This window comes from Sorghum bicolor, chromosome 9 (genome assembly GCF_000003195.3).
Source record: "Sorghum bicolor cultivar BTx623 chromosome 9, Sorghum_bicolor_NCBIv3, whole genome shotgun sequence".
In the NCBI taxonomy this organism is placed as follows: Eukaryota; Viridiplantae; Streptophyta; class Magnoliopsida; order Poales; family Poaceae; genus Sorghum; species Sorghum bicolor.
In genome coordinates, this window is record NC_012878.2 from 44,382,020 (window position 1) to 44,399,223 (window position 17,204).

Below are 17,204 nucleotides of genomic sequence, written 5' to 3' on the forward strand. Positions count from 1 at the left end.
TCTTTGTAATTTTTACTATAACTTTGGTCAAACTTAAGATGCTTTGACTTTCCAAGATTCTTGGAATGTCTAATTTGGAGTGGAGTACTAACCAACATCAATGAGTAGAATCTGCAAGCTGTCTAGACCATGTTAGCAACCTACCATGTGTGTCCAAACATTATTCGTACAACAGCTACTGTTCTCTGTTAAATGAAATTAGCAGTTTTTTTATGATTCATTAAAAAAAATCTGTACCAGAGCTGTTTGCAAGAGCAAGACAAAGAAATAACTTAACGTTGTATATGCTATAAAATCAAAGCTGTCAGTTTGTTTCTTAGTAAATTTCAGTTCCATAATATAGCCACAAACAACCTACCAAAAGTTTCATAATAAAAGCTATCATAAGAGAAAACTTGCACCAGAGAAATTGCTGTACATGGATCCTCATTCTTCAGTGTTTAATAACTAATTAGAAATGTATTGCACAGTACCATGTACTGACCTGACAACGACATGTTGCCCTTGGACCAACCTGTCCAACATCAAGTACTGAAGCAACTTGGTTGCCTCGCTCCTGCATTTCCCACCATTTCTTGTCGATGTGATTCCTATCATCTTTCGACGAATCAAAACGTCTAATAGATGATGGCTCAAGGGAACTGAGATTGTCTACAAAACTTCTCATAGGTAAATCCTGATGAGAAGAATCCAATTTTGCCTTTCGATTGAGCAAAGGCTGATTAAAGCTCTTCTTGCTTACACGATCTGAATGGTTAATATCTAAATCAGTCATCCTTAAATCTGAACTGGATAATTCACGAGGTTCAAGCTCTTGAGGTAAGAGCAATGGAACATCCTGACATGATGTGCGTGACGTCAACACTGGCTTTCCAATATCAACATCCTTATCATGGTATTGTTTACCCTCAGCCTCATCATTTATTTCTTTGCTTCTACCCTTGTAGTGTGGAATTACCATGTGGTGATGAGGCATCAGCAAGGGAATTGCTTGCTCATTTAGAGCTTTGTTCCTCTGAAAGAAAAAGAACAACTAATTTACCATAATTATGGGGAAAACGCTTTCGATGATAAGTAGACCAAAGGACATAACTAACCTTTGCATAATTCCAGCGCTGAACAAAATGCCTTGCTACATCACGGCAAGGTGGACCATAAAGAGCACACTGAACATCATGCCAAGGCATGCGGGGATATTTAGCACGGTCCAGCTCATCTTTCATGGTGTCCTCCCAAGAATTGGGTTCAGATTCCCTATTTACAGAGATGAAGTGGCATTTAGGGACTTTGCCCCATACATCTAAATGGGTAAAGCGTAACAATACAATTACCTAGGATTGTAGTAGTCCTTTCCTGGCCACATCACTGGAGGAGAATCAGCGACTTTATGCTCAGGACTATCGTAGCGACCAAAGCACAGATCAAGACCTCCAATATAACATACTTGATTATCAACAATCACAATCTTCTCATGGTGTGACCTTAAAGGCAAAACAATAAAAGTTAAAATTTTGAGATCAAATTTAAAAAAAAAAGACACGCAGCTCTCCTAAGTAGTTCGAGAAAAAACAATAAAAATATATATTTAACAAAAAGGAAACAGGGAACAAAAAATCATCCATACCACAAGTATACACCACTTGAGAAATGATCAGGATAACGCAGAACTTTAACATTTTCATGAATGTTAAGAAGCCTTTGTTTACTGTATAAGCTGTTAATTTTCAATGCAAGAGCAACTTCCTTGTACAAGAGAATGTAAATCTGCAAAAATGAATTCAAAGTCATCCCGATAATAAGTAATTATCATAAAACAGTCTGAATCCATTTCGGCTAATTTTTTGTGTTCTAACTTCTTCGAATCAGTCATTTTAATAAAAAATGGATGTCAATTGGGTTCCAAGCATATATAAAACATCATAATTAACTTGGGGGCCTGTTTGGACCAGCTTTTGTCTAAGCTTCAATTGGAAGCTGCCTTTTACAGTATGCTAGATTTTCTAAGAAGCAAAGCAGATAAAGCGTACAGTTGGCAATCTGTTTCCAAGAAGAAAAACTCATGCATGCAAGGATCAGAGGCAGAGGAGGCACAGGTGGAGCCAAAAGGGAGGTGGAGACAGAGTAGCTCTGGCCGCCTTCATTAGTGGATTTTTTTTCTCGAACACGCAGGAGAGCTGTGTATCATTATATTAATAGAAGATAAAAAGAGTCATACATAGACCCAAAACCCCACAAACACACCCACTAATGGATCACCGGTTAAAAAAGAAATTCATTAGTGGATTGCAGCAATGGGTGACCAGAAGGGATGGCAGCGGGCGAAATCTCTATCCCTGCTATCTGATTCGAATTCATGGTGGCAACTCCGTGACAGGTAGGCGACAGAGATGAGCGTGAGGAGAAGGGAGGAAGAGCCAGGAAGAGGCGAAGGTATGCAATGGTGGCCAGGAGCAGGTGGAAGGAGGGAGGCCACGAGCAGGTGAGCATGACAATGGGGATAGCTGGCCACGCGTGGGGACTAGGACAGAGTGTTGACTTGCAAGCGGTTGAGGAGGGTGGCATGCGCCAGGGGAGTATGAACGTGTTACTTGTGCATTTATCCCAGATTTAATCTCATTAATTACCCAACAGTTCCTGTCAGAAAAAAGTTGATGAAGAGAGAAACATAAACAAGTTTTTTTCCATCACTACTCGGCCAATAAAAAGCATAGTATGTTTTCTAAATAATTTCTAAGTTTATACGAACATTAAAAATATATTACTACCCATGAGGCCTCTTTGGAAATACTATTGTTTGTTCAAATAATTTCGTATTAAATCTGACAGAACAAAAGTAAAGCATCCACTGTTAATTAATGGCCCAATACATGAATGGTGTTTACAGTACATGTACATCATGGTGGCCACAAATATTAAAACTTTGTGAAATTCAGTTGTCCTGTGCGTCATAAAAGATTGACAACTATTCTATGGTTTCAAACCTCAAATATATCATCACCCATAGCATATAAAAAACAAGGAAGGATGGGGACCTGCAGGTGGTGAATATCCTAGAATGCAGAGGTATTTTCCAAATGTTCATTTAGCATATGTTGTAGTACTTTCTTGTTCCCTTTGTTGGAGTATGTGTAATCTAGGCCCATGAGGCTAGGCCCATGAGGCCCGTGTATGGAACTATATGGCTACCCTATCTAGGGTTAGCCTAGTAATGAGAATTACAATCTTCAACATGGTATCAAGCTAGGGTTTCTTTCCTCCCTCCCTCCCTTCCCAACCGCCACCTGCTCAGCCGCCGGCCGCCGGCGGCGTAGCCGGCGCTACTCCCCCTCCCTCTCCAAGCGCGGCCAGCCCCGGTGCAGGCGCAGGCCCGGCGCGCGCAGCCCCGATCCAGCACGGGCACGGCCTCCGCCATGCGCTGGCCTGTCATCGGCGCGGGCGCGGCGAGCGCGGGCACGACACCGGCGCCGCCAGCGGCCCTCGCGAGCGCGGGCGCCCTCCCCCCCCCCCAACCCCCGTGTCACAGCAGACGCGGGCGCAGACGTGGACCCCAACGCCGCCGCGGGCGTGCGCGCGGCCCCCAGCGCCGCAGCAGGTCCAGGCGTGGTCACAGGCGTCCCGGGCAGCCCTGACGCAGGCGCCCGTCCTCCCGGCGCCCCTGCCTACAGCCGGTCTCCTCCCAGCGCCGCCATGTTTCCCAGCGCCGGCGCCTCTGCCCACTGCCTCTGTGTTCACAGAACTGCTGTCTCCTCGGACCTCTTCCTGGCAGCGCCCGCGAGTGCCGCGGGCATGGGTGCGGCTGGCCCCGATGTGGGCAGTCCCGGCGCTCTCTTTCCCAACCCGGGTCCCAACTCCCTCGACGCCGCCCTCATCGCCGCCCAGGCGGCTACCGCAGCCGGCCAGGCCCATCTTCGTGTGGCCACTCTCCCTTGGGAGTGCTAGGGCACTGTGGCTGCTGCAACCATGGCACTCGCCGCGCCTCCTGTACCGCCCGACGCGGTCCTCTGGCATGACCCGGCCGATCCACTTGTGGCGCAGCTTTCGGATTTCGCACCGAGGTCCTCGTCTGCTCTCGCTGCTACCCCTCCGCCGCCGTCGTCTCCTCTTGCTCCTCCTCCCTCCGAGCCGAGCGGGGGTTGGGGGGCCGTGGTGGTCGTCGTCGCCGCTGTGGACGCGGTGGGAGTCACTCAGCGCCTCTATGGACTCCACCTCCCGGTGTCTCGCCCAAGCCTGTCGGTTGGGACCCGACGACCTGGGCATCTTTCCACTCGTGGTCGACCATGTGGGGCGCAGAGGCCTCTGGTGCGGGCACGGACCTGGGCACCGGCACACCTCGCCTGCTAGTGGCCATGCTCGCTTGTGCACCTCCCAGTGTTTCACCTGAGCCTGTCGGTTGGGAACCGGCGGCCTTGGCCCGCTCTTTCAGCACCATGGCCCCGCCACCTCCAGCCAGCCTGGATCGCCGACTCGGGAGCCACTTACCACACCACTCACAACCAAACCAGAGTATACTCTCCTCCGTTCACCCTCCATCTTCGCCTCATCCTTCGTCCATCATGGTCGCAAATGGCTCGTGTCTTCCTGTCACGTCCATGGGTGCAGGCGACGCTCATGGCTCCTTTCGTCTTCACAACGTTCTTGCTGCACCTTCTATGGTTCACAACCTTCTTTCTATTCGTCGGTTTACAGCTGACAATTCCTGCTCTGTTGAGTTTGACTCTTCTGATCTCACTGTGAAGGATTTGGCTTCTCGGCGGCCTCTTCTCCGTTGCGACAGCATGAGCCCCTTTACACCCTTCAGTTTCCGACCTCTGCGTCCTCTTCCTCGCCTCCTGTTTTGTCAGCCGCCTTTGCCACCACACATTCCTCCACTACTTGGCACCGTCGTCTCGGCCATCCTGGTCATGATGCCTTGACACAGCTGAGTCGTCGTTCCAACATCCAGTGCCCTCGGGCTCACGATGAGCACCTATGTCATGCGTGCCAGTTGGGCCGTCATGTTCGTCTTCCCTTTTATTCTTCTTCCTGTGCCACTCGTGTATTTGATCTAATTCAGTGCGACCTATGGACTTCTCCAGTCCTCAGCAATTCTGGCTACAAATACTATCTTGTGGTGGTCGATGATTTCTCTCATTATTCTTGGACCTTTCCTTTACGTGCCAAGTCTGGTGCTTTTCCCACCCTTCAGGTCGATGATTTCTCTCATTATTTCTCTCATTATGCTTGGGTGTCCACACAGTTCGGCCTCACCATCAAGGCCGTCTAGTGTGACAATGGTCGAGAGTTCGATAACTCCACCTCTCATGCCTTCTTTCTCTCTCTCACGGTGTCCAGCTGCACATGTCTTGCCCATACACCTCCTCTCAGAACGGCAAGGCTGAGCGAATGATTCGCACCACCACCGAGACCATGTGCACCCTCCTTCTTTAGTCGTCGCTCCCTGCGCGCTTCTGGCCCAAGAGCCTCCACACCTCCACCTACCTCCTTAACCGCCTTCCTTCCGCTGCCTGCCCAGCTCCCACGCCTCACTATGCTTTGTCTGGCACCCCTCCTCGGTATGACCACCTTTGTGTCTTCGGGTGTGCGTGCTACCCTAACACCACAACCACTGCTCCCCACAAGCTGGCACCCCGTTTGACTCTCTGTCTTCCTCGGGTACTCCCCGAACCACAAGGGGTACCGGTGCTACGATCTTACCTCTTGTCGGGCCCTCATCTCTCGCCATGTGGTGTTTGATGAGTCTGTCTTTCCTTTCTCCACCACCACCACACCGGCTTCCGCCTCTGTCCTCGACTTCTCGTCGTGTCCTGCTGACCCGTGGGCCCAACCACCTTTACTGTTTCCTGCAGGTCTTGCTCCACCGAGGTCTTCGTCGGAATCTTGTCTTGGCTCGCCGCCCACTGGTGCGGCCCCCGCCTCTGTGCCTTGCACGGGTACAATGGCCCCGCCCCTCCGGGTGGTTCCTACCACTACGCCTGACGCGGGCCCGGGGACGCCAGTGTTCGTTCCACCTGCACCCTGCGCCCAGCCGGTGCCCATTGCACCCCAGCGCGCTTCGCCCAACCGGTGCACGTCTACCAGCGTCGGGCGCGGGCGGTCCCGCCTCCTCCGCCACCAGGGGTGGCCTCTCCTTCGCCTACGATGCCCCTGCCTCGGTCGCCACCGGTGGTGTCTCCACCGCCGACACCGCCACCACCGGTGGCCTCCTCTCCGTCGGCCACACCTACTCCGCCGCTGCAGGCCCCGACTGCACATGTTGTGTCGCCGGTGTACCACCCGCCACATCTTCACCGCGACCCGCGTCATGTCCACCCGATGGTGACGCGGCACACGGCTGGTACCCTGCGGTCCTGGGCTCTTGCCACAATGCTCGGCGACTCGCAAGTCTCTCCTGTACCCTCTTCCGTCCGCGCCGCCTTGTTGGACCCTCACTGGCGCCGCGCGATGGAAGAGGAGTACGTGGCGCTCCTCGCCAACTAGACTTGGGATCTGGTGCCGCGTCCATCCGGCGCCAACGTCGTCACCGGATAATGGATCTGGACTCACAAGCGGCGGGCTAATGTCACCCTTGAGCGGTACAAGGCTCGTTGGGTGCTTCGGGGTTTCACTCAGCGCCCCGGGTTGACTACGATAAGACCTTCAGTCCTATGGTGAAGCTGGCGACCGTCCGCACAGTGCTCTCTCTGGCTCTTGCTCGCTCTTGGCCGGTGCATCACCTGGATGTGAAGAATGCTTTTCTGCATGGGCATCTTACTGAGACAGTCTACTGCAGTCAGCCAGCGGGATTTGTTGACTCCTCTCGTCCTGACATGATCTACCGGCTCAACAAGTCTCTCTACGGTCTCAAGCAGGCCCCTCGGGCGTGGCACTCTCGAATTGCTGCTTTCTTGCTGACACTGGGGTTTGTGGAGGCTAAGTCAGATATGTCTCTATTTATCTACCACCATGGAGCTGAGACTGCGTACCTGCTGCTCTATGTTCATGACATTGTCCTCACAGCTTCCAGTCTTTCACTACTGCGCCGCATCATCAGCGCTCTTCAGCAGGAGTTTCCTCTTAAGGATCTGGGTGTCCACCTGTCCTCCATCACTTTCTCGGAGTCACGGAGTCACTGTTGAGCATCGTCCCACTGGGTTCTTCTACACCAGCGGCAGTACACTTTTGATATTCTGGAGCGAGCAGGGATGACTGGCTGCAAGCCTTCCTCCACTCCGGTTGACACTCAGGGCAAGCTGTCAGAGGCCGAGGGCAATCCAGTGGCAAACCCCACTGCGTACCAGAGTCTTGCTGGTGCACTTCAGTACCTCACTTTCACCAGGCCGGACATCACATACCCCGTGCAGCAAGTCTGTCTCCACATGCATGATCCCCGAGAGCCCGCTCTCAAGCGCCTCCTCCGCTACCTCCAGGGCACCGTCGACTACGGGTTGCTTCTTCACCGGTCTCCCTCCACCGAGTTGGTCGTCTACACTGACGCTGACTGGGCCGGGTGCCCGGACACTCAGCGCTCTACCTCCGGCTACACCGTCTTCTTAGGCGGCAACCTGGTGTCCTGGTCGTCCACGCGTCAGCAGGTTGTCTCCCGCTCTAGTGCCGAGGCGGAGTACCGCGTTGTTGCTAACGGCGTGGCTGAGGCTTCCTGGCTCCGGCAGCTCCTTGCCGAGCTTCACATGATGGATAAGTCTCTGTTGGCTGGTGGTTGTGGGCTGCAGTAGGCAGCACATGGTCCTTGTGTAGGACAGCATCCTTGACTGCTTTTAGGACAGCAGTTAGCATCTATAGGACAGCATCTTGACTGCTTTTAGGACAGCAGTTAGCATCTGTAGGACAGCATCTTAGACTAGCATCTTAGACTAGCATCTTGGCATATGCTGGCTGGTTAGCAGCCCTATAAATATGTATCCCCAACCCCTCAGGTTGGCATAGCATTGTGTGAGAAATAAACCCAGAAAATTGCCCCAACTCAGTGTGCTATCCTCTCAATGAGAGTAAGGATCCTGCTCACACCTAGAGCAAGGATCCAGCGACTAACAAGTGGTATCAGAGCCGTAGTATCCTGTAGCCTAAGCATTTCCTGCTCAATCCCTTCTCCAGTCGAGCTCCCTGCCTCGCAGCAGCCCCGGCTGGCAGCAGCAGCTGTTCCGGCTGCCTCTGCTCTCCGCGCAGCAGCGCGCCATGGCCGCAGAAGGGCAGTCTCAGCACTCGGGCACCTCGAGCGCGCGGCGTCGGCAGGAGGCCGACCTCGCTGCAGCAGAGGAGCGCAGGCGAGCAGCGGCAGCGACCGCTGCAGCAGCAGCGAGGGCGTCGAGGCTGGCCCAAGCAGAGCTGGCAGCAGCCAGAGCGGAGGTGGAGGCAGCAGCAGCTGCAGATGCAGCGCGTGCAGCGGCAGCGGAGGTTGAGGACCTGCGCAGCAGTCACAGCAGCTCCATCGCTGCTGATGACAGTGCTGACCCAGACCTGGAGCTGCTGGAGAGAGATGCAGCACGCCGGCGAGCGGCGCAGTGGGCAGCTGTGCACGCCCACGAGCGTGGCCGCAGTCCAGACAGGCGTGGAGGCGCCGGCGGCGTTCCTGGAGGAGGCGCGCACGGCAACGGCGGTGGACGGGTCGAGGAAGAGCATGGCCTTCGCAGGCCACGTGGCTCTCTCTCCCCGGACCGGTACCGTGGTGGAGCCGGCGACGCTCTTGGAGGAGGCGCACATGGCAACGGCGGTGGACGGGTCGAGGAAGAGCACGGCCTTCGCAGGCCGCGTGGCTCTCTCTCCCCGGACCGGTACCGTGGCTACCACGGGTACCATGCTGTTGCCAGGGACGTTGGCCCTGGTGGTGGGTGGCCTACCCTCACCAAGACCAACTATGTTGAGTGGGCTGCGGTGATGAAGGTGAGACTTCAGGTGCTGCACATGTGGGAGGCAGTCCGGTACGGCGACGTCGACTACGACCAGGATCGACGGGCACTGAATGCCCTCATCGCTGCAGTCCCGACCGAGATGCAGTTCTCACTTACCAGCAAGCGGACTGCCAAGGATGCTTGGGACGCCATTGCTGCAGCACGCATCGGCAGTGATCGCGCCCGCAAGTCCACACTGCAGCAACTCCGCAAGGAGTGGGAGGACTTGGCCTTCAAGCCAGGTGAGGACGTTGATGATTTTGCTCTCCGTCTCAACACTTTGCTGCGGAAAGTGGTGCAGTTTGGTGACAACACCTACAGCGAGGAGAGAGCTGTCGAGAAGCTCTTCCGCTACGTCCCCGAGAAGTACAAGCAGATGGCTCGCTCAATCGAGTCCCTGCTAGACCTCTCCACGATGTCGATCGAGGAGGCGATAGGTCGCCTCAAGGTCGTCGACATTGACGAGCCACAACCCTCCTCGGGGCCCAAGCTCCTTCTCACCCGGGAGCAGTGGGCTGCCGGGCAAGGTGACAAGAAGAAGGGGGAGCCTTCTTCTGCAGCAGCCAGCCGCAAGCGTGGCAAGCGCGGCAAGTCACGCAAAGGCGCCCAGGCCGGGGCGCAAGGGCGTGCCAACGGAGGCGCCCGCGGAGGTGTCCAAGGCGCCGCCGCCGAAAAACCCAAGCCGGCACAAGATGACTGCTGCAGGAACTGTGGTCTTGCTGGCCATTGGGCTAAGGACTGCAGGCAGCCACGACGCGCCCAGGCCCACGTCGCGCAGGCGGAGGAGGAGCAGCCAGCTCTGTTCATGGCACATGCTAGCGCCGAGCCATCTCCAGCAGCACCGGCTGCAGCGGCTCTTCTCCACCTCGACGAGGCCAAGGCACACGCCCTCCTCAGCAGCGGGTCCGGCGGCAGCGACAAGATCGATGGGTGGTGCCTCGACACCGGCGCCACCCACCACATGACAGGCCGGCGGGAGTTCTTCTCCGAGCTCGACTCCAACGTTCGAGGCTCCGTCAAGTTCGGGGACGCCTCCGCCGTAGAGATCAAGGGCGCCGGCTCCGTAATCTTCGTCGCCAAGAATGGTGAGCATCGGCTGCTCACCGGCGTCTACTACATCCCCGCGCTGAGGAACTCCATCATCAGCTTGGGACAGCTGGATGAGAATGGCTCGCGCGTGGAGATCAAGGACGGCGTGCTTCGCATTTGGGATCCTCGTCACCGACTTCTCGCCAAGGTGAACAGGGGGAGCAACCGCCTCTACGTCCTTCACGTACAGGTGGCGCAACCTTTTTGCCTTGCAGCTCGGCGAGACGATGAAGCCTGGCGGTGGCACGAGCGCTTTGGGCACCTCAACTTCGAGGCCCTGAAGCAGCTCGGCAACAAGGAGATGGTGCAGGGCATGCCGTGCGTCGACCACGTGGAGCAGTTCTGCGACACCTGCGTCCTCACCAAGCAGCGACGGCTGCCCTTTCCCCGCCAAGCAAGCTTCCGCGCCAAGGAGAAGCTGGAGCTCGTGCACGGCGACCTTTGCGGCCCCGTGACACCGGCTACACCTGGAGGACGACGCTACTTCCTCCTCCTCGTCGACGACGCGTCCCGCTACATGTGGGCTGTCCTCCTCGACACCAAGGGGGCAGCCGCGGACGCCATCAGGCACCACCAAGCTGCTGCGGAGAAGGAGTGCGGCCGCAAGCTTCGGGTGCTGCGCACGGACAACGGCGGCGAGTTCACGGCGGCTGAGTTCGCGGCGCACTGCGCCGACGAGGGGATCCAGCGCCACTTCACCGCGCCGTACACCCCGCAGCAGAACGGCGTCGTCGAGCGCCGCAACCAGACGGTGGTCGCCACCGCCCGCGCCCTCCTCAAGCAGAGAGGGATGCCGGCGATCTACTGGGGAGAGGCGGTGATGACCGCTATCCATCTCCTCAACCGCTCGCCCACCAAGGCGCTTGACGGCATGACGCCGTACGAGGCTTGGCACGGGCGCAAGCCGGTGGTGAGCCACCTCCGCATCTTCGGTTGTCTGGCGTTCGCCAAGGAGCTCACTCACGTCGGCAAGCTCGACGACCGCAGCACTCCAGGAGTGTTCATCGGCTATGCGGAGGGCGCCAAGGCCTACCGCATCCTCGACCCTGTGACACAGCGCGTCCGCATCTCCCGGGACGTCGTGTTCGATGAAGGGCGAGGCTGGACTTGGGACAAGGCGGTGGACGACGGCTCGGCTTCGACCCTCAGGGACTTCGTCGTCGACTACGTCCACTTGGAGGGAGCCGGGGGAGCTAGCAGCTCGTCCTCACCGAGCTCGCCCTCCTCGGCACTCAGCTCGCCATCAGCTTCGGCGAGCCCACCACCGCCTTCACCACCAGCGAGTCCAACACCACCGGCTACACCACGCACTCCTGCACCGGCTCCCCACTCTCCTGCACCGGCACCGGCAACTCCAAGGTCGGCACCAGCAGCTTTGGTCCGTCAGCGTTCGGTGGAGTTCGCCACTCCACTGTCCGGCGACGAGGATCGCGTCGACGCCTACCACGACGATGAGCCTCTACGCTACCGCACCATGGACAACATCCTCGGTAACCAACGTGTCCCTGGGTTAGCGGTACACGACTTCGAGGCGGAGCTGCACCTGGCACACGAGGACGGTGAACCTCGCTCCTTCGCTGAGGCGGAGGGAGACGCGGCATGGCGTGCCGCGATGCAGCAGGAGATGGACGCGGTCGAGCAGAACCGCACTTGGGAGCTTGCTGATCTCCCTCGTGGTCACCGCGCGATCACCCTTAAGTGGGTGTTCAAGCTGAAGAGGGATGAAGCCGGTGCCATCGTCAAGCACAAGGCTCGCTTGGTGGCTCGAGGTTTCGTGCAGCAGGAGGGGGTCGACTTCGACGACGCCTTCGCCCCCGTAGCACGGATGGAGTCCGTGCGACTTCTCCTTGCGCTAGCTGCCCAGGAGGGCTGGCGTGTCCATCACATGGATGTCAAGTCGGCGTTCCTTAACGGCGACTTGAAGGAGGAGGTCTACGTGCACCAGCCGCCGGGATTTGTGATTCCCGGCAAGGAAGGCAAGGTGCTTCGTCTGCGCAAGGCCCTCTATGGCTTGCGGCAGGCACCGAGGGCGTGGAATGCCAAACTGGATTCCACAATGAAGGGGATGGGCTTCGAGCAAAGCCCGCACGAGGCGGCCATCTACCGGCGGGGCAGGGGACGAAAGGCCTTGCTGGTGGGTGTCTACGTCGATGATCTTGTGATCACCGGCACCGAGGAGGTGGAGATCGAGGCGTTCAAGGAGAAGATGAGGGCGACCTTCCAGATGAGCGACTTGGGCCCTCTCTCTTTCTACCTGGGGATCGAGGTCCACCAGGACAGCTCCGGCACCTCTCTCCGCCAGACAGCCTACGCCAAGCGCATTGTGGAGCTGGGCGGTCTCACTGGCTGCAACCCAGCCCACACTCCTATGGAGGAGAGGCTGAGGCTGAGTCGGGAGAGTACGGAGGAAGAGGTGGACGCGACGCAGTACCGGCGCATTGTGGGCAGCCTTCGCTACCTTGTCCACACGCGACCGGACTTGGCGTTCGCCGTCGGCTACGTCAGCCGGTTCATGCAACGACCGACGACGGAGCACCAGCAGGCCGTGAAGAGGATCCTCCGCTACGTTGCGGGCACCTCCGACTACGGTTTGTACTACCCGAGGTGCCCCGGTGCAGCACATTTCATCGGGTACAGTGACAGCGACCACGCCGGCGACATCGACACGAGCAAGAGCACCAGCGGGACGCTCTTCTTCCTCGGCAAGTGTCCGATCAGCTGGCAGTCGGTCAAGCAGCAGGTGGTGGCTCTGTCCAGCTGCGAGGCAGAATACATCGCAGCCACTACCGCTTCTACTCAGGCTCTGTGGCTGGCTCGGCTGCTTGGTGATCTCCTTGGCAGAGACGCAGAGGCAGTGGAGCTCAGGGTGGACAGCAAGTCCGCCTTGGCCTTGGCGAAGAATCCAGTCTTCCATGAGCGCAGCAAGCACATCCGGGTGAGGTACCACTTCATCAGGAGCTGCCTGGAGGAAGGGAGCGTTCGGGCTAACTACATCAACACCCAAGACCAGCTCGCCGACTTTCTGACCAAGTCCCTTGGACGAGTCAAGTTCCAGGAACTTCGCGCCAGGATCGGGATGGCTCAGATACCCCACAAGGAGCCACACAAGACTTAGGGGGAGAATGATGGATAAGTCTCTGTTGGCTGGTGGTTGTGGGCTGCAGTAGGCAGCACATGGTCCTTGTGTAGGACAGCATCCTTGACTGCTTTTAGGACAGCAGTTAGCATCTATAGGACAGCATCTTGACTGCTTTTAGGACAGCAGTTAGCATCTGTAGGACAGCATCTTAGACTAGCATCTTAGACTAGCATCTTGGCATATGCTGGCTGGTTAGCAGCCCTATAAATATGTATCCCCAACCCCTCAGGTTGGCATAGCATTGTGTGAGAAATAAACCCAGAAAATTGCCCCAACTCAGTGTGCTATCCTCTCAATGAGAGTAAGGATCCTGCTCACACCTAGAGCAAGGATCCAGCGACTAACATCACAGCCCTCTCTCCATGAGCACGCTAGTCTACTATGACAACGTCAGTGTGGTGTACCTCTCCACCAACCCTGTGCAATACCAGAGGACCAAGCATGTGGAGATCGACCTACACTTCGTTCGTGATCGGGTCGCCATCGGCGATGTTCGGGTCCTCCATGTCCCGACCACCTCCCAGTTCGCTGACATCTTCACCAAGGGCCTCCCGTCCTCGACCTTCGCCGAGTCCCGCTCCAGCCTCAACATCACCGGTGGCTAGTTGTGTCTGTGGGGGCTCGTGTGTGTGTTCTTCTTTCTTCTTTTCGAGTCGAGTCCAATCTCCAACTCCGTTGCGCCGGTAGTTCAGACTGTGGGGGGTTGTTGGAGTATGTGTATGTTAACTGTGAAGACTCTTATATTATAGGCCTGTAGGCCCATATGGTCCAGCCCATGAGGCTCTCTAGACCTATATATACTTTATCATCATCCCTCTGGAGGGTTCATGCTCTCAGATCCCCTAGGTACGTAACATGGTACCAAAGCCATGGATTAGGGTTAGGATTAGACTCATCTAATTCACCCACGATCCGTTTTTTTTCCTTGGGATCCTTTCGCGGCCCGTCGTCGCGCCTACTCTGTTTCGGGCGGCCCGTCGTCGCGCCTCCCGCCTCCTCTGTTTTGTGCGGCTCGTCGTCGCACCTTCGTACGCCGTCTTCGTCTCCGCGCGAGTCACGCGCAGACCCAGCCCACGCGCGGACGTCCGCCGTCTTCTCCGTGCGAGTCGCATCTTCACGTGCGGACGCGGAACCCGTCGCGCGGCCTTCTTCACGCAGACGCGACGCGCGGATCACGTGGCCGTGAGGACGCTGTCGGCTTCGCGCGGACCTGCCTACGCACTTCGGCAGCGGGCGCGCGCGAACTCACGCGGCCGTGCGGACGCTCCCGACGTCCGCGTGGATCCGCCTTCTTCACGCGCGCGTGGACTGCGCGACCTCCTTCACGCGGCGGACTGCGCGACTCCTTCACGCAGCCGTGTGGACGCCGGTTGCGGGCGCGCGGATCACGTGTGGTCTTCACGCGGATAGACCTTCCGTCTCTGTGGAACTCCCCTGCGGCAGACTTTCCGTCTCTGTGGAACTCCCCTACGGATTGCGGTGATATCTATCCTGTCACTTCTTTGCCTTGAATTGCTATTGTTCAGATTCCATCATGTCTCAGTCTCAGTCTCATCATTCTGCTATTGTCATCAACATCACACTGGATGGTCAAAACTATTTAGAGTGGGCTTTTACTGTTGAAACTGCATTGAGGGGTCATGGTCTTTATTTTCATTTGACTGATGATCCACCAACTCTTAAATCCGATACTAGTAATGCTGCTGCTGTCAAAACTTGGGAAATCAATGATGGGAAAGTCATGGCTGCTATGGTTAATAGTGTTAAACAAACCATGATTATGAGTCTGCGCAAGTTTAAGCAAGCCAAACCTATGTGGTCTTATCTGAAGGAACGCTATGTCCAGGACAATGGTGCTCTTCAACATACTCTTATGCAGCAGCTTCATGTTCTTGAACAGAGAGATATGTCCATTGATGAGTATTATTCCGCCTTTGATCGTTTGATGGGTTCTTTGATTTCCATGGTGCCTCAGTGTACAGCAGGTCAGAACTGTACAACACTCCTTTATTGAGCAATTCCTTACCTATAGATTTGTCATGGGAGTGAAGGCAGAGTTTGATTCTATTCGTACCAGATTACTTCATACTTCCTCTACTCTGACCATGGCAAAGGCATTATCTGAATTGCTTGCTGAAGAGACACGTCTTCAGGCTCTGTCTACTGTGCCTAATCCTCACAGTGTGTTGGCAGCTTCCCATCAGAGGACTAGTGCATTAAAAGAACCCTGTAAGCATTGTGGAAGGACTAATCATAGTTCAGATAATTGTTTTGCTAAGCATCCAGAGAAGCTGGCTGACTTTCGCGCTCGTCGTGCTGCTCGTGGTCGTGGTACTTCTTCCACTCCTAGTAGAGGTTCAGCTAGTGGTACTGTTTCTGTTGCTGCTTCCTCGACTGTTGGTACTCCCTCGTCCTGGGTGCTTGATTCTGGAGCCTCCTTTCATGTGACGTCTGATCAGTCCCAGCTGGTTGCCTGCAAGCCGGTGATTGATGGCACTTCTATTCAGACAGCTGATGGTACTTCTTGTCATATTACTCATCAGGGTTCACTTTGCAATAATTATTTTTCTGTACCAAATGTTTCCTTTGTACCTCAGTTGTCTATGAATCTTCTGTCGGTTGGTCAAGTTACCGACCAGAATTGCTTTGTTGGATTTGATGACTCATCTTGTTTTATTCAGGACCGTCGCAGCGGGAAAGTGATTGGGACTGGCCATCGCCGTAAGGGTGCTTCCAGCCTTTACGTTCTCGACACCCTACGCCTTCCTTCGTCTGTTGCATCTACAGCTCATGCCTCATCCGCTGCATCGTCCTCCGCTTCCTTCGCCAAGTGGCATCATCGTCTTGGTCATCTTTGTGGGTCTCGTTTGTCCTCCATGATAAATAAAGGTTGTTTAGGTCATACATCCATTGAGTCTAGCTTTCATTGCAAGGGTTGTAAACTTGGCAAACAAATACAGCTTCCGTATTCTTCTAGTGCTTCTCATTCTGCTAGATCTTTTGATCTTATTCATTCGGATGTATGGAGTCCTGCACCCTTTGCTACAAAGGGTGGCCACAAATATTATGTCATTTTTATGGATGATTATTCTCGCTATACATGGATTTATTTCATAAAACATCGTTCACAGTTGTGTTCCATTTATCAGTCTTTTGTTCGCATGGTTCACACACAGTTTTCTACTCCTATTAAAGTTCTTCGCTCAGACTCTGGGGGTGAATATTTGTCTGCTGCTTTTCGACAATTTTTGTCATCTGAGGGTACCCTTGCACAACTTTCCTGTCGAGGTGCTCATGCTCAGAATGGCGTCGCTGAACGAAAACATCGCCATCTCATAGAGACAGCTCGGACCCTTTTGATTTCATCTTTTGTCCCTTCCCATTTTTGGGGTGAAGCTGTTTCCACTGCTGTCTATCTCATCAATAGGCAACCATCATCCAAGTTGTCTGACCGATGCCCTGGTGAAGTCCTTTATGGTACTTCTCCAAGCTATGACCATCTTCGTGTGTTTGGAAGCACATGCTATGTCTTGCTTGCCTCTCGTGAGCGCACAAAATTGACTGCACAGTCTGTCGAGTGTGTTTTCTTGGGGTATAGTCCTGAGCATAAGGGTTATCGATGCTATGACCCTTCTTCCCGTCGCATACGCATCTCTCGTGACGTTACCTTTGTTGAGGACCGACCTATATATACTTTATCATCATCCCTCTGGAGGGTTCATGCTCTCAGATCCCCTAGGTACGTAACAGTGTAATCTAGGCCCATGTATGGGTTAGCCTAATAATGAGAATTACAATCTTCAACACCCTTTCTTGTATGGCCTTGTTAGCCGTTAGCATGTGGAGCAGCAAATATATAACACTACAGGTGGCGAAGGTTGCCTCACAATTCCGTGCCCTTCATATAACAAATTCTTGACAATTTCTGATGAAAATCATAAAAGTAAAGAAGCAATGATGGTACCTGTACACCCTGCTTAGCTCTTGCTTCCAGTAGAGCATCAAGCCTAGATGATCCATGATGTTGGAATGGACGTCGAAGATACAACTCTGGGCAGAGCCACCAGCCAGTAATAAATATCTGCATCGAA

General features: G+C 54.9%; 1 protein-coding gene across 3 annotated transcripts in view; it reads right to left on the bottom strand.

Moving 5' to 3' along the window:
* Positions 1-17,204, bottom strand: part of LOC8061909 (phospholipase D zeta 1) — a 43,905-nt gene that overhangs the window by 16,259 nt on the left and 10,442 nt on the right. For all 3 annotated transcript variants that reach the window (XM_021447596.1, XM_021447597.1, XM_021447598.1), the window contains 5 exons: positions 17,078-17,194; positions 1,625-1,764; positions 1,332-1,481; positions 1,098-1,254; positions 485-1,015 (listed from right to left, as the gene is read on the bottom strand). In XM_021447596.1, coding sequence (XP_021303271.1) covers positions 485-1,015; positions 1,098-1,254; positions 1,332-1,481; positions 1,625-1,764; positions 17,078-17,194 — 1,095 coding nt within the window. The remainder of the gene's footprint in view (positions 1-484; positions 1,016-1,097; positions 1,255-1,331; positions 1,482-1,624; positions 1,765-17,077; positions 17,195-17,204) is intronic.